At 42.9% G+C, this 25,788-nt stretch overlaps 1 protein-coding gene across 1 annotated transcript in view; it reads left to right on the forward strand.

Annotated features, from left to right (window-relative positions):
• Window positions 1–6,467: 6,467 nt before the first annotated feature.
• Window positions 6,468–25,788, forward strand: part of CDYL2 (chromodomain Y like 2) — a gene marked incomplete at both ends in the record, with an annotated part of 62,309 nt that continues 42,988 nt past the window's right edge. Inside the window, 5 exon segments of the mRNA XM_079724023.1 lie at window positions 6,468–6,526; window positions 6,956–7,091; window positions 11,885–12,473; window positions 12,593–12,660; window positions 12,662–12,740. Of these exon segments, the coding sequence (XP_079580149.1) occupies window positions 6,468–6,526; window positions 6,956–7,091; window positions 11,885–12,473; window positions 12,593–12,660; window positions 12,662–12,740 (931 nt within the window).

Here is a 25,788-nt window from a genome sequence, read left to right on the forward strand (position 1 = left end):
TCAGCCATCATATTTATATGTCAGATTCTTTATATCCATATTTTTCATCTGCTTGATCTGTCTCCGTCTGAAAGTATTGAGTTTAAGTCTTCAGTTCAAATTGTTTCTACCAATTTTCTGTTGAACTTTTAAAAGTTACTTTTGGGTTTGTTATTTGATACAGAAAAGTTCATAACTATTGTGTATTTAGTGAGTATTTTTTAAGTAAAAAAACTTCCTTTCCTATTTAATGCATTTTTGCTCCTCAAATTTTACTTTGACATTCTTTACAGAATTTGATCCTGCCTGATATATTTTTGTTCTTTCTTTTATTTTTTATTACTAAGTGAATAAGTATATAATGAGTATTTGGAATTGTTAGGCTTTATGATTGTTCTCATTATTCATATGCTTTTTTTAAAGTTTTCACGTAACCTGCAATTGTACGTTAAATAAAACTTGAAATAATTATGGATTTTCAGAAGAGTTATATAGTACAAAGTTTCCATATACCCCTTAACCAGTTTTCATGATTATTTACATCTTACACCATGTACATTTATAAAAACTAAGAAATTAACATTGGTGCTACACTGTAAACTAACCTACAGACTTTATTAGGATTTCACCAGTGTTTCCATGAACATCCTTTTCTGTTTCAGGATCCAGTCCAGGATACCACATTGCATTTAGTTACTGCTTTTCCTCAGTCACCTCCAATCTAAGGCCATATCTTGGTCTCCTTGTATTTTGTGACGTGATACTTTTCCAGTGTACTGCTCAAGTATTTTGTAGACTGTCCTTCAGTTTGGGTTTGTCTGATGTGTAATCAATAGGTTATGAGTTTGGGGGATTATACCACAGAGGGGAAGTGTGGTTCTCAGTGAATCAGATCAGAGTATACGTGACAGCAACACGATTTATGCAGGTGATGTAACCTTGATCACTGGTGTGGGCCAGGTTTCTGCACCGTACAGGTACTCTTTTTTTCCTTTGCGTACTCTGTTTGTTAGAAAGGGGTCATTAAGTCCAGTCACTTAAGGGGAGAGCAATTAAGCTGCACCTCCTAAAGGGAAGAGGATCAATTGGTGGGCATCTGTTAAAACTGCCATGATAGTTCATAAATATGTCGGGGGAGATATTTTCAGGCTATGCAAATATCCTATTTCTCTTTAAAGTTTTACCAACTAGTTTTAGCATCCATCTGTGGCTCTTGTCTGTAGCAGTTATTACTGTGGTGCTCTAATGGTGATTTTTCTATTTCCCTTATTTTTTTTACATTTGGCTATAAGGAATATTTGTCCCTTCTCCCATTTGTTTATTTATTCCAGAGTCAGCAAGCTTTTCCTGTAATGGACCATATAGCAAATATTTTAGTCTTTGTGGACCATACAGTCTCTGTTACACAACTAACTCTGATAGTGTGAAGCACCATAGATGATACATAAACGAATGGGCGTGGTGTGTTCCAATGAATCTTTATTCTTAAAAACAGACACTGGGCCAGATTTGGCCTGCAGGCCCACTTCTGATAATTAATTCATTTATTTATATCAGGTGAATTCATGGGTATTTATTTTATTCTTTAGGTTATACATGTAGTACTATCACTATTTATTTTCTTATTCAAATTATTCCAGCTTTGGCCAGTGGGACCTCTTTCAGTTGGCTCCTTTGGCATTCCACTGCCATCATTTGGGGTTGATTGATTGATGATTGATTGAACATTTCTTATTTTCTGGCATTATGAGATCCTCCAGGCTCATTTTTTTAATGGGTTAGTTTATGTTTTGTCCTTTAACAAACGAAATGTCTTCCTCCTTCCTTCTCAACTGAAGGTCCAACTTGACTGGTTTTAGAATTCTTAAGTTTACAATACTTATGTTTTCAACTTCTGTACCATTTTGGATGGGGGAAGGTTGGGGTGTGAGGTGGGGAGTTTAATTTTTGGAAATTAAGTTTTGCAAGAATAGAAATAAAGTTGATTTATTCTCAACCTTTGCTTCTGCCATCAGAGATCTTTTTTTGACCTACAGACTCAAGATACAGAGATCTCCTCTGTTATGCCTTATTAATGTTCTTGTCCCATTTTGATTTTTTTCCCTTTGTCAGACTTACATTGCTTGGGTCTCTGTTAACCCTCCTGGATGCCTACACTCATTTTCCTTAATGTTTTCTTTAAAAACCTCTGTGTCTTTTTCTTCTGCATTCTTGGTTCTTGGAGAGCTCTTCAAGTATGTCGTATACATCACTGATTTCATTTTCTGCATGTTGGCTCTGTCATTTCCTGGTTCCAATGGGAATTTTATTTCTTTGCCTGTGGTTCCCCCCCACCCTTTGGTTTCCTTACATCCTTTCTTATGTAAATGGGTCTTCTTTCAATTCAGTTCCCTACTCAACCTATTTATTTCATTTCATCATTTATCTTTTTTCCTCTCTCTATCTTTTAAAAACAGAGGCCATATTTTCTGTAGTCTTTGAAAACATGACACAAATGCTATCCAAAAATGTATAGTAGTACTTTTCTTAGTAGGATATTACTGAGAATTTTTAGTTATGATCTTGTTCTGATGTGTTTCAGAAGGTTTTTTTTTTTCCATTTCTAATTTTATTGATTTGTGTCCTCTCCCTCTTCTTCTTGATGAGTCTGGCTAATGGTTTATCAATTTTGTTTATCTTCTCAAAGAACCAGCTTTTAGTTTTATTGATCTTTGCTGTTGTTTTCTTTGTTTCTATTTCATTTATTTCTCCTCTGATCATTATGATTTCTTTCCTTCTACTAACTTTGGGTTTTGTTTGTTCTTCTTTCTCTAGTTCCTTTAGGTGTAAGGTTAGATTGTTTATTTTTCTTGTTTCTTGAGGTAGGCTTGTATTGCTATAAACTTCCCTCTTAGAACTGCTTTTGCTGCATCCCATAGGCTTTGTATCATCGTGTTTTTGTTGTCATTTGTCTCTAGGTATTTTTTGATTTCCTCTTTGATTTCTTCAGTGATCTCTTGGTTATTTAGTAACGTATTGTTTAGTCGCCATGTGTTTGTGTTTTTTAGGTTTTTTTTCCCCTGTAATTGATTTCTAATCTCATATCCTTGTGGTCAGAAAAGATGCTTGATATGATTTCAATTTTTTAAAATTTACTGAGGCTTGATTTGTGACCCAAGATGTGATTTATCCTGGAGAATATTCCGTGTGCACTCGAGAGGAAAGTGTAATCTGTTGTTTGGGGATGGAATGTCCTATAAATATCAATTAAATCTATCTGGTCTACTGTGTCATTTAAAGCTTGTGTTTCCTTATTAATTTTCTGTTTGGATGATCTGTCCATTGGTGTAAGGGAGGTGTTAAAAGTCCCCCACTATTATTGTGTTACTGTTGATTTCCTCTTTTATAGCTGTTAGCAGTTGCCTTATGTATTGAGGTGCTCCTATGTTGGGTGCATAAGCATTTATAATTGTTATATCTTCTTCTTGGATTGATCCCTTGATCATTATGTAGTGTCCTTCCTTGTCTGTTGTAACCTTCTTTATTTTAAAGTCTATTTTATCTGATATGAGTATTGCTACTCCAGCTTTCTTTTGATTTCCATTAGCATGGAGTATCTTTTTCCATCCCCTCACTTTCAGTCTGTATGTGTCCCTAGGTCTGAAGTGGGTCTCTTGTAGACAGCATATATATGGGTCTTGTTTTTGTATCCATTCAGTGAGCCTGTGTCTTTTGCTTGGAGCATTTAATCCATTCATGTTTAAGGTAATTATCAAAATGTATGTTACTATTACCATTTTCTTAATTGTTATGGGTTTGTTTTTGTAGGTCCTTTTCTTCTCTTGTTTTTCCCACTTAGAGAAGTTCCTTTAGCACTTGTTATAGAGCTGGTTTGGTGATGCAGAATTCTTTTAGCTTTTGTTTGTCTGTAAAGGTTTTGATTTCTCCATCGAATCTGAATGAGATCCTTGCCGGGTAGAGTAATATTGGTTGTAGGTTTTTCCTTTTAATCACTTTAAATATATCATGCCACTCCCTTCTGGCTTGTAGAGTTCTGCTGAGAAATCAGCTGTTAACCTTATGGGAGTTCCCTTGTATGTTATTTGTCATTTTTCCCTTGCTGATTTCAATAATTTTTCTTTGTCTTTAATTTTTGTCAATTTGATTACTATGTGTCTCGGCGTGTTTCTCCTTGGGTTTATCCTGCCTGGGACTCTCTGTGCTTCCTGGACTTGGGTGGCTATTTCCTCCCCCGTGTTAGGGAAGTTTTCAACTATAATCTCTTCAAATATTTTCTCGGGTCCTTTCTCTCTCTCTTCTCCTTCTGGGACCCCTATAATGCGAATGTTGTTGTGTTTAATGTTGTCCCAGAGGTCTCTTAGGCTGTCTTCATTTCCTTTCATTCTTTTTTCTTTATTCTGTTCCATGGCAGTGAATTCCACTATTCTTTCTCCCAGGTCACTTATCCGTTCTTCTGCCTCAGTTATTCTGCTATTGCTTCCTTCTAGTGTATTTTTCATTTCAGTTATTGTATTGTTCATCTCTGTTTTTTCTTTAATTCTTGTAGGTGTTTGTTCTTTAATTCTTCTAGGTCTTTGTTAAACTTTTCTTGCATCTTCTCGACCTTTGCCTCCATTCTTTTTCTGAGATCCTGTATCATCTTCACTATTATTATTCTGAATTCTTTTTCTAGAAGGTTGCCTATGTCCACTTAATTTAGTTGTTTTTCTGGGGTTTTATCTTCTTCCTTCATTTGGTACATAGCCCTCTGCCTTTTCATCTTGTCTGTCTTTCTGTGAATGTGGTTTTTGTTCCAATGGCTGCAGGATTGTAGTTCTTGCTTCTGCTCTGTTTTAGAAGTTTTTATAAATACGTTACCAGTTTTTGTCTGTTTTCTCTTGATCAAACAGAGGTCTCTCTGGTTTAGTGTTTTCCAACAGAGTGGGTATGGGAGTTCCTCTTGGTCCCCCCTCCTCACTTGGATGCTGCTGTGTTCCCCATTCAGACCCTCATCCGAAGCTAGCTTGAATTGCATGGCTCTGAGCTGAATTTCTTGGTCTGCAGCTATTTCCTTAGTATACTGTAGTTTGGCTGGACTGAGCGGGACATGCCACATCTTCTTACTGCCTTCTTCTCTGACTAGATAATCTGAAGCAACCACCATCTTCTAGACCTGAAACAGTCCATACCTGGTTGTTCCCAGAACTTGTCCCATCTTTACTCTTCCTGAAGACTTCATACCCCAAGTCATAAAGATGGGAGCCCGTGCCTCTCTATCTCCAAGGAAGCTGTCCCAGGATGTTGAAAGGATACAGAGTGAGAGGTCCTTGTGGGTGTGGGGTTTGAGGTCCAGAATCTGGGGAATGTCCAAGGATGGCTGCTCTGGTGTGTGTGTGGGCAGACAGCAGTTGTGGACCTCATCATCCTTTATTCCTTTTCAGCCTGTTCTTCGCATTCAGAGGTTAAGACATGTACTAGTAACCCAAAGTTTCTCATCCAAGGCCATCTGGTGTGAGGGGCCTTCCTTCCAGAGTCTGGAAAATCTTCGTTGGTGATCCTGGATTCCCGAGCTATTGTCATTTTATATACTCTTTTGGTTGGATGGGAAGCTGGGATAGGGAATATGACTGATGATTCGTCTTTTTTCCTTTGAACCGATGGAGAATTGGAGCAGGAAGGGAGGGAGGCCCACATGGCATGCTGGGGGACCCCAGGAGAGTCAAGCTCATCAGGCGACTTTTTTTTTTAATTGAAGTATAGTTGATTTACAGTGTTGTGTTAGTTTCAGGTGTACAACAAAGTGATTCAGTTATACATACATATATCTATTCTTTTTCAGATTCTTTTCCATTATAGGTTATTACAAGATGTTGAATGTACTTCCTTGTGCTATATCGTCGGACCTTACTGTTTATCTGTTTTATAACTAGTGGTGTGTATCTGCTAATGCCAGACTCCTGATTTATCCCCCCCTCCCCTGTCCCCTCTGGTAACCATAAGTTTGTTTTTTTATGTCTGAGTCTGTTTCCATTTTCTAAATAAGTTCATTTGTATTCTTGTTTTTCGATTCCACATATAGGTGATACCATATGATATTTGTCTTTCTCTGTGTGACTTACTTCACATAGTATGATAGGTGAAGTCCATCCATGTTGCTGCAAATGGCATTATTTCATTTTTTATGGCTGAGTAATATTCCATTGTATATATTATATACCAACATATATATATACCACATCTTTTTTATCCATTCATCTGTTGATGGACATTTGTTTCCATGTCTTGGCTATTGTAAATAGTACAGCTATGAATATTTGGGTGCATGTATCTTTTTGAATTAGAGTTTTCTTTGAGAGGCCACTTTCAAGCCATGTAAAGATGCTGTAGGTTTTCTGTGACCTGGCAGGAGTTGGAAGGAGCATCAGAAGTTGCACGTATGCCATCAGCCTCAGTCAGGTTGGGCTCACTGAGCAAGAGTGGGGAGTGGATATGGTGTCAGCATTGAAAGCATGGGGTCTGGAGCCAAGATGCATCAAACCAAGTCTTATCTCTCTGCTGCTTGTCAGAGGTGGGATCTTGGCCAAGGTCCTTAATCCCTGGGCGCCTCAGTTTTGTCCTTTATCAAAAAGAGAATAAAGTTACCTACCTCGTTCAGGTATTTTGAAGATTAAATGAGTTAATATGTATAATGTTACATTACTGTGTAGGGATCACATAGGACAGTGGCTGGCATTTGGTAAATGCTGAGTGAATGTTAGGTGGTGGTGGTGTTACTGGGTCACCTGCCAGTGAACAGCTGAGGAGACTGTCCTGCTGCCTGGAAAGGCCTCCACTGGTCCAAATTTTCTCCATCTCCGAAGGCCCCATTCCTTCTCAGAGAAACCTCCCTGTCCATCCAATTTGAAGTAGCCATTCTTTCTCACAGCCCCTTTCTCTTCACCGTCAGAGCACTTTTCATAGTTGTTATCACCTGTGACTTTGTGCTCCCTCATTGAAGCGCTGTGTCCCCATCAGCCTGTGGGTGCCATGCTGGTGGTCTGTGGGTTCACCATGGCCTGCGGCGCCTTGTGTATGGACACACATTACAGTGTTGGATGAAGGACTTCATGAAGCTGTCTCCTTCTTCAGTGCTTGTGGGTCACATGCTTGGCCCCTTGCATGCCTGGTTCTGGTGGCTTCCCACTGGTGAGGTGTAGCCAGGTGGCCAAGAATTTGGGCCGAGGAGTCAGATGAACTAGGGCTCCAATCTTGGCTAACCACCTACTGACTGTGTGATGGCGGGAAACTTACCTAACTTCTCTGAGCCGCAACTTCCTCACCTGTCAGTGGTGAGAATACTGCCCAGTGGAAAGCTTATAAGTTCTTAACACAGTTCCTGGAACTTAGCATGTACCACTAAAGGTGATTGTCATCATCCTCATTCCTAACGAGACAGCCATCCGCTTGTCATGGTGACACTGGTAATAATTGCCTCAGAATTTCCCTGCCCCCACCTTCAGTAGAGTAGCATCTTGTGTTAGCGGACATCACAGAGAGAACATGTTAATTAATGATGTGGTTGAACTCAAAGGAATCCTTCAGGGCCTCAGATTGCTTACCTTTGAATAGAGAAGGTGGCAGGTGTGTGAGCACATGCTTTTTTAATATCATTCACGCATTCCTAGGTAACTACAGGAGAAGGGAATTGACCATTGTGTCCATTTGGAGGGCCTGAGCCTCAGGTAGCGCACGAGGCCTGTGCAGGTAGCGTGGGCGCGGGGCATCAAGAGCAGAGCTGCTAGCACCTGGGGGCCCAGGTCTCTGTTTTCAACAGGTGTGAGGAGTTGAGGACAGTGGCGGAGGTTGGGGGGAGCTTAAGGGAAAGACAGGATGTCCAGACAGAGAACGTTGCAGTCATTTAACATTCAGGTCCTAAATAATGTAGGCTTTTGTTATCAACAGAACAGATTAGAGTTCTGGTTCTATTTGAGCATCTCCTGAGAAGAAGAGGAAAAGGGGGTCAGAAAACCTGTACAGGGATGTAAAGAAGGAGATTAGGTCCCAGGGGGTGGCGCATTCAAAGTCTGGTGGGGTGTTTGGGAGCCAGCTCTCCTCTGAGCTCCTTGTGGGCATTTTCATCTTTCAGAAAAAGCAGTTGTTTTTCTGAACCTGAAAAAAACCCGTTTTTTACAAAAGGTTTAAACGGTAGAAGAAATCATGTATATAAAATCACTTTTGTCACCTGAAGTTTTATATTTCTCAGAGCAGTTCCACTCATGTCCTCGTTAGTGCTTTGTGGTGTTCAAGGCACTCTACTTTCTCAATCACACCTTATTCCTTATTCCAACAACCTTGCAGGAAGCTGCTATTATTATTATTATTATTACTATTTCTGTTTGACAGATGGGGACATTGAGCCCCAGAGAGGCTGGGCAACTTGCCCAGGGTCATGTGAATAGAAAGTGGAGGAGCCAATAGTTTCCCCCGTGCATGTCAGGCCATTAATAATCCTGTTAATACTGTTCATCGTTGGTATTGCGTTAATTTAAGTAGAAATGACTGTCAAGCCACCCAGTGGCTTTCTGGATGGGACCAGAGGTGGAAGCAGTGGCCTTTCTGTCCCTCATAAAGCCACTTGTGACTCAATCCTCCAGTAACTAGGAGGGAAGAGAACTAGCTCCTCCCCCAGTCTGGCCCCAAGTAGCCATGTAGACACTCCACCCTTGCTGACTGCCCAAGCAGTCAAGCAGGAAGGACTTATCTAAGTAGGTGGACTCGACTCTGTCTTCTTCCTGGGGAGGAGTTGAGTGTCCTTAGGGGGTCATGTTCTGCAGGGTGGAGAAACATTATCTTTAGATACCACCCAGGTTTGTATTCACAGGAGGGTATGCAAGATGAAGTGACCTTTACTCTGGAATGTTAATCTCCTTATTTGTATATTCTCCACTATCACCCTATGAGGTAGCTGCTGTTATTTCCCCCTTGTTAGGTGAGTCATCTGAGGTTTAGTAACTTGCTCAAGAACACACGACTCCTAAGCAGGAGATTTCAACCAGATAGTCTTGCTCCATAGCATGTGTTCTTAAATACTATACTAACTTCATTTTGATGAGTGTGCGCCCTCTATCCGTCCACCCGTCCATTCCTAAACTCACCTCTCTACCCACCCTTTCACCTGTCACCCATCCATCTAGTCATCTGTCCATTTATAGACCTTTCCATCACCTACCCATCTCACTATCCTCCCATCTGTTTATCCATCTGTCTATCCACCCACCTACCCATTCCACTATTTACCTATCTGTTCATCCATCCAGCAAGGGTGGAGTGTCTACATGGCTACTTGGGGCCACACTGGGGGAGGAGCTGGTTTTCCACTATCCAGCCATCTGTTCATTCATCCATTCAACCATCCATTTTTCCATCCATCCATCCATCTACCCATCCATCCATCTATCCACCTATCACTGTGTTGGCTCTTTGTCTAACATGGTTTTCTGCTTTATTCTGGGGAAGAAGTTTCTCCATTCTGGGAGCCAAGCACATGCTTTCTGAAGCTGGAGACCTCCACGCCAACACACATCCCTTAGCTCATAGCCCTTAGATGTTTCTGGGCTTCCTCCTGACACTCCTAGGTTGGCCTTCTCAGGGATGCTGCTATTTCCAGCAGTGCCATGTTGCTTGTTCACTTTCCTCCCTCCGTTAACTTGCAGAGGGTTTCCCCCTTCAAAGTCCTAAAATGGGCAAAGCTGCAGGCTCCTCCAGAGACACTCTTGACTTTCTGCAGCATTATCACAAATGAATACCCAGCTAGTCCCATTCCTTGATTCAGAGATTGGAAGTTGGATTCGTTTGGCGTGATTTTACTTTTTCAAGCTATTATAGAGTTTGTGTGATACAACTAAAAATTATGTAATAAATCTAAAACAGATGTTTACGGAGCATTTTATAAGGAAAGAAATTTTCATAGAAATAGGCCAATTTGATTTCAGATGGATCAATTAAGGAAACAATTTAAATTGTCTGTGAAAAGCAGTATTATAAAGAGGCAATATGGCCTAGCTGTTTAGATATTTATTAAGTGCAAAGCAATGAAAGTCGTTTAATTATTTTGCATAGCTTCTGTTGTATATAGATCATTGGGAGATAATCTCACTTTTCAAAATTTTTTATTTTTTATTATGGAAAAATTTAGACACATAAAAATTCCAACATGCAGGCATAAAGAGTTATATAATGAACCCACATTTACCTATTACCCATCTTTAACAATTATCAAGTATAACTGTAACTGCTTCTCCCCTCTCATATTAGTTTTTCTTCCATGAGTTTCGAGGGCATATTCCTCCCTTATTACTTCATTTCACTGGGTCGAATTCCATCCTAGAAAAGTATATTATCTTGACGTTAAAATATAGTAAACTTTTGAATATAATTGTTTACTTTTTCATTTAAATTTAGCTCTTTTTTGGGTAGAGCACTGGAAATTTTCTGTCAATTTTTTTAATTAAACATTTCACATGTATAGCAACATTGAGAGAATAATACGTGAAGCCTCACACACCCTTCACCCCGAATCACCAGTTATTAGCCTTCGGACTGGCATTTTCTAAGTGTGTTTTCCCATGTCTTGTTGAAGACAAGAGAGATTTACTTACTTTTGAAGGCACATAGACAGGAGTTACATGGCTCGAAAACCAGATATATGTTCAGATGTACCTCTACCACCTCTTAGCCCTGCATTGTAGGCAGGTTGCCTCATACTTAACCCCTCATCTATCAAATCGGAGCATTAATAATGTACGCCCTGTGGGGTTATGCAAGGTACACAATAGGCGCTCAAAAAATGTCACCCATCAATCACCTTACCTCACAGCTGTACCCCCTATGTTGCAGCTGGGGGAGCCGAATAGGGGGATATTGGGTTTCATTGATTCGAGTCATTTGGGGCCAATATGGAAGATTTTTATAGTTGAGAGAGAGTTGGTATGGCCTAATGATTAAGAAAAAAAACTGGGGGTGAGAGTGGTTCAAATCCAAGTTCTGCTCTTACCAGCTTGGAGCTTGGTTGAGAGACAGTCTCTCAGCCCCACTTCTCTCTCTGTAAAGTGGGGGGATTGGAAGAACACCTACTGCATCGGGTTGTTGTCTGGAGAAAAGGAAATGGGACCATCCCTGCCCAGCATTTAGTAGCGTCTGCCTCACCCATGCCCAGCGAATATTACTAATCATTAGTATCGTTGTAAGTGAGGATACATTAGCAGAGTGCCTCTAACGTAAACACTCAGTGTTACTTATTATTATAAGTAACGGTGAAAAACACACACCAAATTGGTTTTTAAAAGTCTGATTCTACTTTGGTGCAATGAAAAGAATAAAGATCTTCAGTGAATGCTTGCAATGTGATTTCGAGTAAGAGTAAGCCTTGGATGGACAGGTCGATGCAGCCAGGCAGGTGTGGCATCATGCAGTTGTCATGGGAAACAACGATGATGGTTGCTGTTCACTGCTGGTTCCCTTCAGCGATGTCCTAAAATAAACCAGCCTTGAGCTTCCCTGGTGGCACAGTGGTTGAGAGTCCGCCTGCCGATGCAGGGGACATGGGTTCGTGCCCCGGTCCGGGAAGATCCCACATGCCGTGGAGCGGCTGGGCCCGTGAGCCATGGCCGCTGAGCCTGCGTGTCCGGAGCCTGTGCTGTGCAACGGGAGAGGCCACAACAGTGAGAGGCCCGCGTATCGCAAAAAATAAAAAATAAAATAAACCAGCCTTCTTGAAGCCTCCTGGGAGGGTCAGCTTCCTGCCTCGGGAGCAGCTCGCCCCATGGCCAGGGCGGATGCCTCTATCCCGAGGGCTCTGCATTGTTCTTGTGACCTGGGACTAATTTTTTTTCCCTTCTGTCTTTCTTTCTTTCTCTCTCTCTTTCCTGATTCTCCTCTTGCATCCCAGGTTGAAAGGATTGTAGACAAGAGGAAGAACAAGAAGGGAAAATGGGAGTATCTGATCCGGTGGAAAGGCTACGGGAGCACGGAGGACACGTGGGAGCCCGAGCACCACCTGCTGCATTGCGAGGAGTTCATTGATGAGTTCAACGGGCTGCACCTGGCCAAGGACAAGAGGCTCAAGTCGGGGAAGCAGCCCGGCGCCTCCAAGCTTCTGCGGGACGGCCGAGGCCCCTCGGTGGAGAAACTATCCCACAGACCCTCGGAATCCGGCAAGAGCAAAGGGACTTCCCATAAACGGAAGCGGATCAACCCTTCCCTGTCCAAGCCGAAAAAAGGGTACCCGGCCAAGCCCCCTGCAGGCGGGGACAGGGCCACCAAGACGGTGTCTTACAGGACTACCCCCAGTGGCTTGCAAATAATGCCCCTGAAAAAGGCGCAGAACGGGATGGAAAACGGGGACGCCGGCTCCGAGAAGGAAGAGAGGCATTTTGGAAACGGGTCCCACCAGCCCGGCTTGGATTTGAATGACGTGGGTGAGCAGGACCTGGGCGACTGCCACGTGAGCCCCGCGGCGCTGGCGGAGAATGGACTCGGTACGTGGCTGGTCTTCCTCTCGGAAGGGGCTTTGCGGGCAGCCTAGGGAAACACACTGCCCCACCCTGGCCCTGACCCTCAGCCAGGCAGTAATTGGCCCTTTGTCTCTTTCACCTAGGGCGCTGTGGGCTCGCTCACGTGCCTGCACTGGTTACAGACACCTACGCCTGGGGGCGGGGGGTGGAGCGCCCAGCCACGGATGCTCCAGCCAAGGCTTGTCCCGCGTTGGAAATCCCTGGCTGCGCTTAAAGGCACCCGAAGCCATGGTAACCGCTCCGGAGCCCCTGCTCTGAGGGCGGCTCAGAGTCTTCACCCATCAGGACCGGAGACTCATGTCCCCACAGGACCAGTGCCTTTCGGAGGCTGCATGCACCTCCCAGAGCCCTTGCTTCCAGGCTCGTGCCCTCAGCTCTGTAGCCTGGAGAGGCGAGGTCTGGGCCAGGCTCTGCTGCTTCTCAGTTTGGACTTGGAATTCTCCCAGCTGGTCCTTAAGCTGGAGCCTCCTGCCCCTCACCTCTCGCTAACATGCATGATCTGGCCCCATGTCTGTGTTAGGTCCTAAGTGCTGCCCCGACCCCCTCCTAGGCCAGTTCTTTTGCTTTGTACCTTCTTGCCACCTCCCGCAAGCAACACAGCAAAGATTCAGGAATCCCCGCCTCTAACCAAGTCCCCACAAGCAAAATTAAGGAAAGAGGAGGTGATGACCCAGGTAATTCAAGCTCCCAAATCTGCCATCTCCTCAGTAGTGCTCAGTGGCTGAGTCTCCCAGGTGAGCCGTCTGCACCTGTTACCGGGGTTCCTTCATTTCTCAGGTACCCGTGTGTCCACGTGGTGCATTTTTCTCTTTAGCTGCCAGAACTCTAAGCCTTGGGATGTCAGGAAATCCTGCTCGAGTGTGGACAACCCATGCCCAACAGAGTAGGGCCACCCAATGCCCTGGATGGAACCAGAGTGCGTGTGGGAATAGGGGTGCCGGGACGCAGGTGGGACGGGTTGGGAGAGTTTCCGGAAGGATGGGGTGACAGAGGCAGATGCACGCTAGAGGGATGATGATTTCAGAGTTCAGAGTGCTCAGGGCGCGCCCGGCTGGGGAGAACGTGGCGTCTTGAGGCATTCTTGCCGGGGAATCTGAGCGATCCGCTTTGAGGTTCCTCTTTCTCCAGAGAGAGGAATTTTCACCCAAACAGGATTTATTTAGCAGTCTCTGCCCCAGATTGACTCATGTTTCTGTCTGGGGATCCCTGATGCTGACATGACTCTGCCTGCTAACATATGGAAAAGCTGTTTGTTTTAAAAATCCATCTCTTGGGGAGGAGTGGGCTTGTGTAAATGAGGCCTGGCACAAACATCGGTGTTTGATGTTCCTGTGACAGCAGCAGAGGGATTCCCTGTCTCCCTGGAAGGGGGGCTTGTGAGGCTCCTTGGGTGCAGACTCAAGGAACTTGGGTGTGATTGCTGGCACCCCGGCCGGTAGCAGCCCTCTACCCTGCTCAAGATGTGGCTGCCCTGAGGGTGGGGGGATGGGAACGTGGGCAGGGAGGTGTGCTGACTCGAGCTGCCACACTGCAGGGCCGAGAGGGAAGTCAGACCTGTAGAGAAGTTTCGATGAAGCCATACTTCTCCTTCCATGCCCTTTTCCAGAGCGGGGCAGGGCTGCTAGCTGTCTGCAAATCTGTCCTTGGGCCTCATCGATACCGGCCGGTTCGTGATCTGGTGATGGAGCATGGTTCCCCATGACCCGGGGAAACAGATGAGAATGAGCCCGCCGGCCTCAGTGGTGGCCTTGTTAACCTCGAGTGCTTCCCTAGGTCTTTCTTGTCTTTGATCTCTTCTTGGCCTCATTTTTTCCCGATGTTGAATGTTCTCTACTCCACTCGGGCCCATGCCTGGACAGAGGGGAGGAAGCCACCTGCCTCTCGTTTGTTTGGTTTTGGGTGTTCCCTAAGGGCCCTCTTGTTTAATCGCATCCCACAATATTGGTGTCCTTGAGGTTCTCATAAGCCTAAGGCAGTGGTTCTCAAATTCATGTGTGTAAGATTCCCTGGCACTTTGTTAAAACGCAAATCCTGTAGAATCTGATTTACTAAGTCTGGGGTGGAGCCCAGAAGATGGGTTTTTAACAAGCGCCCTAGGTGGCTCTCATGCATTTGGGGACCTGCTCTGTGGCAAAATGGGGTGATAATTACGTTTCACATCAGGTGTCAACTTAAATCGATTCAATACTTCTTTTGTTCTTCCTGAGAGTTAATCACCATGCTAGGTGCTTGGAGTAAAGTAATAAAAAGATAGATAAGGACTAAACCCTCTGAAACTTACAGTCTGCTCTCCGCTAGGTTGAGAGTGGGTGTCTCTGGGTCGTTGTTGAGAAGACTCCTGAGGCTGACTCACTGAAAGGAGTAACACATATGTTACGTAGATGGTATGCCTTTCCATATCTGCATGACATCTTCTGTGGTCACTGGGGTGATAAATGCCCCAGCCCTGGTCAGCTTTTAACACTGTAGTTAGAAATAGCATAATATCCAGGTCTTGGAGTAGCTGGGAAGAGGAAAAGATTGAGAATCCTTGCCAGAGAGAGAGAGAGAGAGAGAGAGAGGAGAGAAAGGTTTGGGGTTCTTGGAGAAGACCCAAGACAGAGGGGGTTGTGTCATTCCAGAACTTGCCAGCCAGGGGTCAGAGGCATAGTCAAGCACAACATGACTCCACTTATGTTTTCAGCCCGAGGGAAGCCTTGGTGCAGCTGGTGTCCATGCCCATGCAGACCCTGAATGTTTTCCTACCCCCCTCCCCGGCCCCACCTTCTCTGACCACTGCCACCAAGGATCCGGATCCCAGTGGCACAAGGGTGAGGTAGCAGGGTTTTCAGCATGGAGGGGGCCTCATCTTTGCCTTGCAGAAGGGGGACGGGGAGATCCTGGCTACGCTTTCCCAGCATTTGTTTTGGGGGTGGGCTGTTGCTTTTTATATGATTTCAACTTCTCTTTGGTGAATTAAGGTTCTGCATACAGAAAAGCAACTTATGTAACACGTTACTCATTTACTGCTGACTTCCCCGATCTGAGCTGTGGGAACAGGTGCTAAATTGGGGCTCCAGCGGGTGGTGCTTTGGTTTCAGACAGCATTTTCCCCAGCAATGTTTGTGAAGCGCATGCAGCGACTCAGTGCCGCTTTTGCTTCTGATTCTTCTTCTCCCATAATGACAAACGGCTCTGTGGTCCGGGTACCATCTGCCTCAGTATCCCTTCGGGAGCTTGTTAAAAGTGGGCTCAACTCCAATCCAATGAATCTCAGGGGGCAGGGTGTGGATTGTGTCTTTTAAATGCTGAATTTTAACTGCCATGGTATATACGGTAGTTCCTGCATAAGCGTTTGGTTGTAAGTGATGGGTGGTTCATAGATCCCACCCTTTGTTGGTAGATCGAGTTACTCCTTCAGTTTTTAGCTTGTAAGTGGGAGTGTGATTTAGTCCTTTAAACGTTTATAACCTGATATAATTTCTCCTTCTTGCTAATGCACTCTCTACCAGGCATCCCTCTCTCTCTCTTTCTCTCTCTCTTTTTTTTTTTCCTAAAACAGACCTGTTTCATCCATATAGAAAAACGGTTGGGTTAGTGCACTCCTCCTATGGTCTGGTCTAGAGCTGATTAGTTCTGTTTCATCAGAATAGGCCAAAGCATCAATCTTTGGCAGATTCAGATGAGCGTTTAACCTGTGGACACACCCCTGCCTAGGAGCCAACTCTGAGCCCCAGCACAACACACAGACGCCCAGCGTTTTCCGGATTTCCATGAAGCCAGTGAGTTTCCACTTTGATGCTGACCCGGTGACCCCGTGTTCACATTTCATTGAATTTGGAGAATCATTGCCCTTGTTTCCCGATGAGTGTTGTCTGTGGCCCAGGCGCTGCATCTCAGACGCCGCCTGATTCAGTGTTTTCAGAATCGTTCCTATCACTGAGTGAGTCATCCCAACACAAACGTGCAACACTTGCCATCGTCTCTCCATTGATCTTTTAAAATTATCTCAGCTTTCGCTTCTCTCATGTTTGTTTATCTCTTCCGACTCACTCTATCAACACCATGATCGTTTTCCTTTTATTGATCGTAATGGAGTAACCACGTTTTTAAAGCACTTCAGAACGAAGCGTGAACATGGGAGATGCCCTATGACTTTCGAGAACCTCGGGCTCTCAGGCATGGAGCCGGCATCAGAATCCACTGGCGGGTATGTTAAAGCACAGGTTACTGTGCCAACCCCCAGAGTTTCTGATTTAGTAGGTATGGAGGAGAGCCTGAAAATCTGCATTGCTAGCAAGTTCCCAGATGCTGCCGCTGGTCCAGGGACCCTGCTTTCAGAACTGCTCACTGCTTTAGGCGAATAAGCACCAAGGTGGTTGGGACAAAAATGACAGACAGTGCTTGGGAACACCAGTTGGTGGTACTGGGGAGAGTTGAAGCCCGTTTGCTCTGGTCCTTGAGTTTGCATTCCTGAGAATTCGTAAGTTGAAAGTTTGTGAAATGAAGATGTTAAGTGGAAGTCTTATTGCATGGGAACTTCCCTGTTAGGCCTTGGAGTTTACAAAGTCCTTTGGTAACCCTCTTAGTCCTAACCGGCAGCTGTTAGGAGACTACCCATTTTTCGGAGGTGGAGGCTGAAGTTACAAGTGTCCAGGTTGGGACTAGGAGAGAAACCCAGGCAGTTCGACTCCAGAGATGGTCCCTAGATCACTGCTCAGCTGGCTCCCAGGCAGTACAAGACAGTTCCTGATCCCTGATAAAAATATGCCCTGACTGAACTCTGCTCAATGTTATGTGGCAGCCTGGATGGTGGGGGAGTGTGGAGGAGAATGGATACATGCATATGTATGGCTGAGTCTCTTTGCTGTGCACCTGAAACTATCACAACATTGTTCATCAGCTATACTCCAATGTAAAATAAAATTGAAAAAATATATACCCTGATTGGGGGACCCCCAGAGTGCTGGTGGGGCAGAAGCCACTTGGACTCACCCTCATTTCTTATTGATGGACAGAGACAATCCTTCTAAGCCTGAGAAATTGAGATTAGCTCTGTGCCATTCAATTTGAAAGCCAGGAGTAAATGGTCAATTTTATTAAAAAAATACAACTTAACAAAACAGACTCACTGACAACTAGAAAACCTGAATAGGGCAATAACTCTTTTTTTTTTTTTAGCATCTTTTTTGGAGTACAATTGCTTTATAGTGGTGTGTTTCTGCTTTACAACAAAGTGAATCAGCTATACATATACATATATCCTCATATCTCCTCCCTCTTGCATCTCCCTCCCACCCTCCCTATCCCACCCTTCTAGGTAGTCACAAAGCGCCGAGCTGATCTCCCTGTGCTATGCAGCTGCTTCCCACTAGCTATCTGTTTTACATTTGGTAGTGTATATATGTCCACGCCACTCTCTCACTTTGTCACAGCTTACCCTCCCCCCTCCCCATGACTTCAAGTCCATTCTCTACATCTGTGTCTTTATTCCTGTCCTGCCCCTAGATTCTTCAGAACCACTTTGGTTTTTTTCTTTTTTTTTTTTTAGATTCCATATGTATGTGTTAGCATACAGTATTTATTTTTCTCTTTCTGACTTACTTCACTCTGTATGACAGTCTCTAGGTCCATCCACCTCACTACAAATAACTCAATTTCGTTTCTTTTTATGGCGGAGTAATATTCCATTGTATATATGTGCCACATCTTCTTTATCCATTCATCTGTCGATGGACACTTAGGTTGCTTCCATGTCCTGGCTATTGTAAATAGAGCTGCAGTGAACATTGTGGTACATGACTCTTTTTGAATTATGGTTTTCTCAGGGTATATGCCCAGTAGTGGGATTGCTGGGTCATATGGTAGTTCCATTTTTAGTTTTTTAAGGAACCTCCATACTGTTCTCCATAGTGTCTGTATCAATTTACATTCCCACCAATACTACAAGAGGGTTCCCTTTTCTCCACACCCTCTCCAGCATTTATTGTTTGTAGATTTTTTGATGATGGCCATTCTGACCGGTATGAGGTGATACCTCATTGTAGTTTTGATTTGCATTTCTCTAATGATTAGTGATGTTGAGCATCCTTTCATGTGTCTGTTGGCAATCTATATATGTTCTTTGGAGAAATGTCTCTTTAGGTCTTCTGCCCATTTTTGGATTGGGTTGTTTGTTTTTTTGATATTGAGCTGCATGAGCTGCTTGTATATTTTGGAGATTAATGCTTTGTCAGTTGCTTCATTTGCAAATATTTTCTCCCATTCTGAGGGTTGTCTTTTCGTCTTGTTTATTCTTTCCTTTGCTGTGCAAAAGCTTTTAAGTTTCATTAGGTCCCATTAGTTTATTTTTGTTTTAATTTCCTTTTCTCTAGGAGGTGAGTCAAAAAGGATCTTGCTGTGATTTATGTCATAGAGTGTTCTGCCTATGTTTTCCTGTAAGAGTTTTATAGTGTCTGGCCTTACATTTAGGTCTTTCATCCATTTTCAGTTTATTTTTGTGTATGGTGTTAGGGAGTATTCTAATTTCATTCTTTTACATGTAGCTGTCCAGTTTTCCCAGCACCATTTATTGAAGAGGCTGTCTTTTCTCCATTGTATATTCTTGCCTCCTTTATCAAAAATAAGGCGACCATATGTGCATGGGTTTATCTCTGGGCTTTCTATCCTGTTCCATTGATCTATATTTCTGTTTTTGTGCCAGTATCATACTGTCTTGATTACTGTAGCTTTGTAGTATAGTCTGAAGTCAGGGAGCCTGATTCCTCCAGCTCCGTTTTTCTTTCTCAAGATTGCTTTGGCTCTTCGGGGTCTTTTGTGTTTCCATACAAATTGTGAAATTTTTTGTTCTAGTTCTGTGAAAAATGCCATTGGTAGTTTGATAAGGATTGCATTGAATCTGTAGATTGCTTTGGGTAGTATAGTCATTTTCACAGTGTTGATTCTTCCAATCCAAGAACATGGTATATCTCTCTATCTGTTTGTATCATCTTTAATTTCTTTCATCAGTGTCTTATGGTTTTCTGCATACAGGGCTTTTGTCTCCCTAGGTAGGTTTATTCCTAGGTATTTTATTCTTTTTGTTGCAGTGGTAAATGGGAGTGTTTTCTTAATATCTCTTTCAGATTTTTCATCATTATTGTATAGGAATTCAAGAGATTTCTGTGCATTAATTTTGTATCCTACTACTTTACCAAATTCATTGATTAGCTCTAGTAGTTTTCTGGTAGCATCTTTAGGATTCTCTATGTATAGTATCATGTCATCTGCCAACAGTGACAGCTTTACTTCTTCTTTTCCGATTTGGATTCCTTTTATTTCTTTTTCTTCTCTGATTGTTGTGGCAAGAACTTCCAAAATTATGTTGAATAATAGTGGTGAGAGTGGACAACCTTGTCTTGTTCCTGATCTTAGAGGAAATGGCTTCAGTTTTTCACCATTGAGAACAATGTTGGCTGTGGGTTTGTCGTATATGGCCTTTATTATGTTGAGGTAAGTTCCCTGTATGCTTACTTTCTGGAGGGTTTTTATCGTAACTGGGTGTTGAATTTTGTCAAAAGCTTTTTCTGCATATTTTGAGATGATCATACTGTTTTTCTCCTTCAGCTGGTTGATATGGTTTATCACATTGATTGATTTGCGTATATTGAAGAATCCTTGCCTTCCTGGGATAAACCCCACTTGATCATGGTGTATGATCCTTTCAATGTGCTGTTGGATTTGTTTGCTGGTATTTTATTGAGGATTTTTGCATCTATGTTCATCAGTGATATTGGCCTGTAGTTTTCTTTCTTTGTGACATCTTTGTCTGGTTTGGGTATCAGGGTGATGGTGGCCTCATAGAATGAGTTTGGGAGTGTTCCTCCCTCTGCTATATTTTGGAAGAGTTTGAGAAGGATAGATGTTAGCTCTTCTCTAAATGTTTGATAGAATTCACCTGTGAAGTCATCTGGTCCTGGGCTTTTGTTTGTTGGAAGATTTTTAATCACAGTCTCAATGTCAGTGCTTGTGATTGGTCTGTTTGTATTTTCTATTTCTTCCTGGTTCAGTCTTGGCAGATTGTGCATTTCTAAGAATTTGTCCATTTCTTCCAGGTTTTCCATTTTATTGGCATAGAGTTGCTTGTAGTAATCTCTCATGATCTTTTGTATTTCTGCAGTGTCAGTTGTTACCTCTCCTTTTTCCTTTCTAATTCTATTGATTTGTGTCTTCTCCCTGTTTTTCTTGATGATTCTGGCTAATGGTTTATCAATTTTGTTTATCTTCTCAAAGAACCAGCTTTTAGTTTTATTGATCTTTGCTATTGTTTCCTTCATTTCTTTTTCAATTATTTCTGGTCTGATATTTATGATTTCTTTTCTTCTGCTAACTTTGGAGTTTTTTTGTTTTTCTTTCTCTAATTGCTTTAGGTGTAAGGTTAGGTTGTTTACTGGAGATACTTCTTGTTTCTAGCGATAGGATTGTACTGCTATAAACTTCCCTCTTAAAATTGCTTTTGCTGCATCCCATAGGTTTTGGGTCGTTGTGTTTTCATTGTCATTTGTTTCTAGGTATTTTTTGATTTCCTCTTTGATTTCTTCAGTGATCTCTTAGTTATTAAGTAGTATATTGTTCAGCCTCCATGTGTTTGTATTTTTTACAGAGTTTTTCCTGTAATTGATATCTAGTCTCATAGCATTGTGGTTGGAAAAGATACTTGATACGATTTCAATTTTCTTAAATTTACCAAGGCTTGATTTGTGACCCAAGATATGATCTATCCTGGAGAATGTTCCATGAGCACTGAGAAGAAAGTGTATTCTGTTGTTTTTGGATAGAATGTCCCATAAATATCAATTAAGTCCATCTTGTTTAATGTATCATTTAAAGCTTGTGTTTCCTTATTTATTTTCATTTTGGATGATCTGTCCATTGGTGAAAGTGGGGTGTTAAAGTCCCTTACTATGATTGTGTTACTGTCAATTTCCCCTTTTATGGCTGTTAGCATTTGCCTTATGTATTGAGGTGCTCCTATGTTGAGTGCATAAATATTTATAATTGTTATATCTTCTTCTTGAATGGATCCCTTGATCATTATGTAGTGTCCTTCTTTGTCTCTTATAATAGTCTTTATTTTAAAGTCTATTTTGTCTGATATGAGTATTGCTACTCCAGCTTTCTTTAGATTTCCATTCGCATGGAGTATCTTTTTCCATCCCCTCACTTTGAGTCTGTATGTGTCCCTAGGTCTGAAGTGGGTCTCTTGTAGACAGCATATATACGGGTTCTGTTTTTGTATCCATTCAGCCAGTCTGTGTCTTTTGGCAGGAATATTTAATCCATTTATATTTAAGGTAATTTTCGATATGTATGTTCCTATTACCATTTTCTTAATTGTTTTGGGTTTGTTATTGTAGGTCTTTTCCTTCTATTGTGTTTCCTGCCTAAAGAAGTTCCTTTAGCATTTCTTGTAAAGCTGGTTTGGTGGTGCTGAATTCTCTTAGCTTTTTCTTGTCTTTAAAGGTTTTAATTTCTCTGTCGAATCTGAATGAGATTCTTGCTGGGTAGAGTAATCTTGGTTGTAGGTTTTTCCCTTTTATCACTTTAAATATGTCCTGCCACTCCCTTCTGGCTTGCAGAGTTTCTGCTGAAAGATCAGCTGTTAACCTTATGGGGATTCCCTTGTATGTTATGTGTTGTTTTTCCCTTGCTGCTTCTAATATTTTTTCCTTGTATTTAATTTTTGATAGTTTGCTTAATATGTGTCTTGGCATGTTTCTCCTCAGATTTATCCTGTATGGGACTCTCTGAGCTTCCTGGACTTGATTGACTATTTCCCTTCTCATATTAAGGAAGTTTTCACCTATAATCTCTTCAAATATTTTTTCAGTCCCTTTGTTTTTGTCTTCTTCTTCTGGGACCCCTATAATTCAAATGTTGGTGTGTTTAATGTTGTCCCAGAGGTCTCTAAGACTGTCCTCATTTCTTTTTATTCTGTTTTCTTACTTCTGCTCTGCAGTAGTTATTTCCACTATTTTATCTTCCAGGTCACTTATCCGTTCTTCTGCCTCAGTTACTCTGCTATTGATTTCTTCTAGAGAATTTTTAATTTCATTTATTGTGTTGTTCATCATTGTTTGTTTTCTCTTTAGTTCTTCTAGGTCCTTGTTAAACATTTCTTGTATTTTCTCCATTCTATTTCCAAGATTTTGGATCATGTTTACTATCATTACTCTGGATTCTTTTTCAGGTAGACTGCCTATTTCCTCTTCATTTGTTTGGTTTGGTTGGTTTTTACGTTGCTCCTTCATCTGCTGTGTGTTTCTCTGCCTTCTCATTTTGCTTAAGTTACTGTGTTTGGGGTCTCCTTTTCGCAGGCTGCAGGTTCGTAGTTCCTGTTGTTTTTGGTGTCTGCCCCCAGTGGCTAAGGTTGGTTCAGTGGGTTGTGCAGGCTTCCTGGTGGAGGGGACTAGTGCCTATGTTCTGGTGGATGAGGCTGGATCTCGTGTTTCTGGTGGGCAGGACCATGTCTGGTGGTGTGTTTTGGTGTGTCTGTGACCTTATTATGATTTTAGGCTGCCTCTCTGCTAATGGGTGGGGTTGTGTTCCTGTCTTGCTAGTTGTTTGGCATAGGGTGTCCAGCACCGTAGCTTGCTGGTTGTTGAGTGGAGCTGGGTCTTAATGTTGACATGGAGATCTCTGGGAGATTTTCGCCATTTGATATCATGTGGAGCTGGGAGGTCTCTGGTGGACCAGTGTCCTGAACTTGGCTCTCCCACCTCAGAGGCACAGCCCTGACACCCAGCTGGAGCACCAAGACCCTGTCAGCCACACGGCCAGGTATGTGGGGAGTTTCTTGCCTTTTGGGAGGTCTGAGGTCTTCTGCCAGCATTCAGTAGGTGTTCTGTAGGAGTTGTTCCACGTGTAGATGTATTTCTGATGTATTTGTGGGGAGGAAGGTGATCTCCATGTCTTACTCCTCCGCCATCTTGAAGGTCTCCCTCAGGCAATAACTCTTAAATTATTAAATCAGTCTTTACACATCTCTCATATAAAGCGGGAAGAAGGCACACAAGGCTCAGATGATTTTACAGCCAAGCCTACCTAATATTCTAGAACAGAAACTTTCCCTCTCATATGCAAATGATTGCAGGGAACAGAAAAAGAGAAAACATTCCAACTCTTGTGAAAAGACCAGTGTAACTTGGATTTCCAAACCAGACAAGGAAGGGAGGAACAAGGAAAATTTAGGCTAGATTCACTTAAGAGTATAGTCGTAAAAGTCCTGAAAAACCCTCCTGGGCTTGTTATATTTCCCTGATACTTCCTCAAAATTGTGATTGTTTCAGAAACATCTTGTTCCATGCCCTGAACTTGACCCTGGTTCATGACCTTTAGAATCACCACTGCTTCTGGAGGTGCCCAGCTTGTCCCCAGTGGCGCGGGCAGTGGCCCCAAGCCATCTGGTGACTCACAGAAAGTCTGAAGAGGGTGTCCACGCGGGGCCTCTTGTGAAGGCAGGTATCCGTTTCCCTGGGCACAGCAGTTCTTTTAACAAACTTGAAACACCCACTCCCAGGCAGCAGACTTTAACCAACCTTTTTGTTTTTTCAGAAGTGGGTCATTTTCCAGACACATAACAACCACCAAAGCCTAAAGGGTTCTTAGGTTTTGTCTTTCAAAGCATGGCAAGTGAGCAACTTGTGTGAATGAATGAACTTAAAACCCTTTTACGGGTGACGTGCAGACCTGTCCAACGTGGCGGCTGCATCTGAGTGGAAAGTGCCTGGCTGTGATGGAAAATCTGACTGTCAGCTTGACGCAAGGCAAATCCAAGGGGGAATTCGACTCTCCCTGTGGGTTCCCCAATTCCGGATTTGATTTTGGCATCCAGAGGAGGCTGATGGAATCTTGACTACTGTCAAGACTCGGAAATTGACAGATTACTTTCCCTGCCAGCTCCGATCCTGTTTTCCTCTCTCAAAAAAAATCTTAGGAACTGTTTCCAAGTCCCATTCGTCAGTGGTGAACAAAAGATGGGGAGTGGGGAGTAGAAGTCGCCCCCCTCCCCAGTCACAAGCTGTGAGAGGGGTACATTGTCTGCAGAGTGTCTCAAAACAATGGTAAAATTCAGTTTGCAGATGTAGGTGAAAAGCTAGTCCTTCCTACCAGGGTGGACCCCCAGGACCAGGGCTCTGGCTCCACCTGCACTGGCCCTGCAAAGAGCCAGTCTCCATTAATGGTGCTGCTAATGTGGTGCTGGGCTCCCACTGTAGCGGAAACCTCACTGTTTGTGTTTAACCAGTGCATATCATTTCATCCCCTCACTGGCTCTCTGACCTAGCAACTTGACAACATAGCAACACAACAAGGTTAGCTATGATTAGCCTTGCTTAGAGATGGGGAAACTGAGGCTCAGAGGGGTGGGGACATGGAGTGCCAAAGGGAGGAGCTAGGTGGTGCCAGGTCTGGCAATGCTGACGCTCTCAGAGGTCTGTGACCCGTTTTATAAAAAGACACTTCAGGAATTTTAGTTCAAACCAGCACAGCTCTCCCCAGGGTCCTAGGGCAGCATTCTGGCCAGCATCCCTGAGTCTTCCTATGAGATATCTTCAGTGGTTCCAAAGATGCTGGCTTGGCATTCTAGGGAGATGGAATTGCCAGTCCATCTGATGATTTTCCTCTAGGCTTTATTTTCTATTTTTTAAAAATTTTATTGGAGTATAGTTGATTTACAGTGTTGTGTCAGTTTCAGGTGTACAGCAAAGTGATTCAGTTATATGTATACATATATTCATTCTTTTTCAGATTCTTTTCCCATGTAGGTTATCACAGAATACTGAGCAGAGTTCCCTGTGCTGTACATTAGGTCCTTGTTGGTTGGTAGGTCTATTTTATACATAGTAGTGTGTGTCTGTTAATCCCAAACTCCTAATTTATTCCTCCCCTCCACTTTTCCCCTTTGGTAACCATAAGTTTGTTTTTGAAATCTGTGAGTCTGTTTCTGTTTTGTAAATAAGTTCATTTATATCAATTTTTTTTACCTCTAGGCTCTAGATTCAAAGACACACCCCCCCGCACCCTCACAACACTTCAAGGGAACTCCCTTAATTATCAAAGTTTATTTCAGTGCTAGAAGAAATAGCAAAAAAGAAAAGTCAACAGCCTCCATCAGCTGATGAAAGGGTAAACAAAATTTGTTATATCCATACAATGGAATGTTGCTCAGTCGTAAAAAGGAATGAAGCACTGACACAGGGTACAACCAGGATGACCCTTGAGAACACAACGCGAAGTGGAAGAAGCCAGTCACAGAAGACCA

This window comes from Hyperoodon ampullatus (genome assembly GCF_949752795.1).
Source record: "Hyperoodon ampullatus genome assembly, chromosome: 18".
Lineage (NCBI taxonomy): Eukaryota > Metazoa > Chordata > Mammalia > Artiodactyla > Ziphiidae > Hyperoodon > Hyperoodon ampullatus.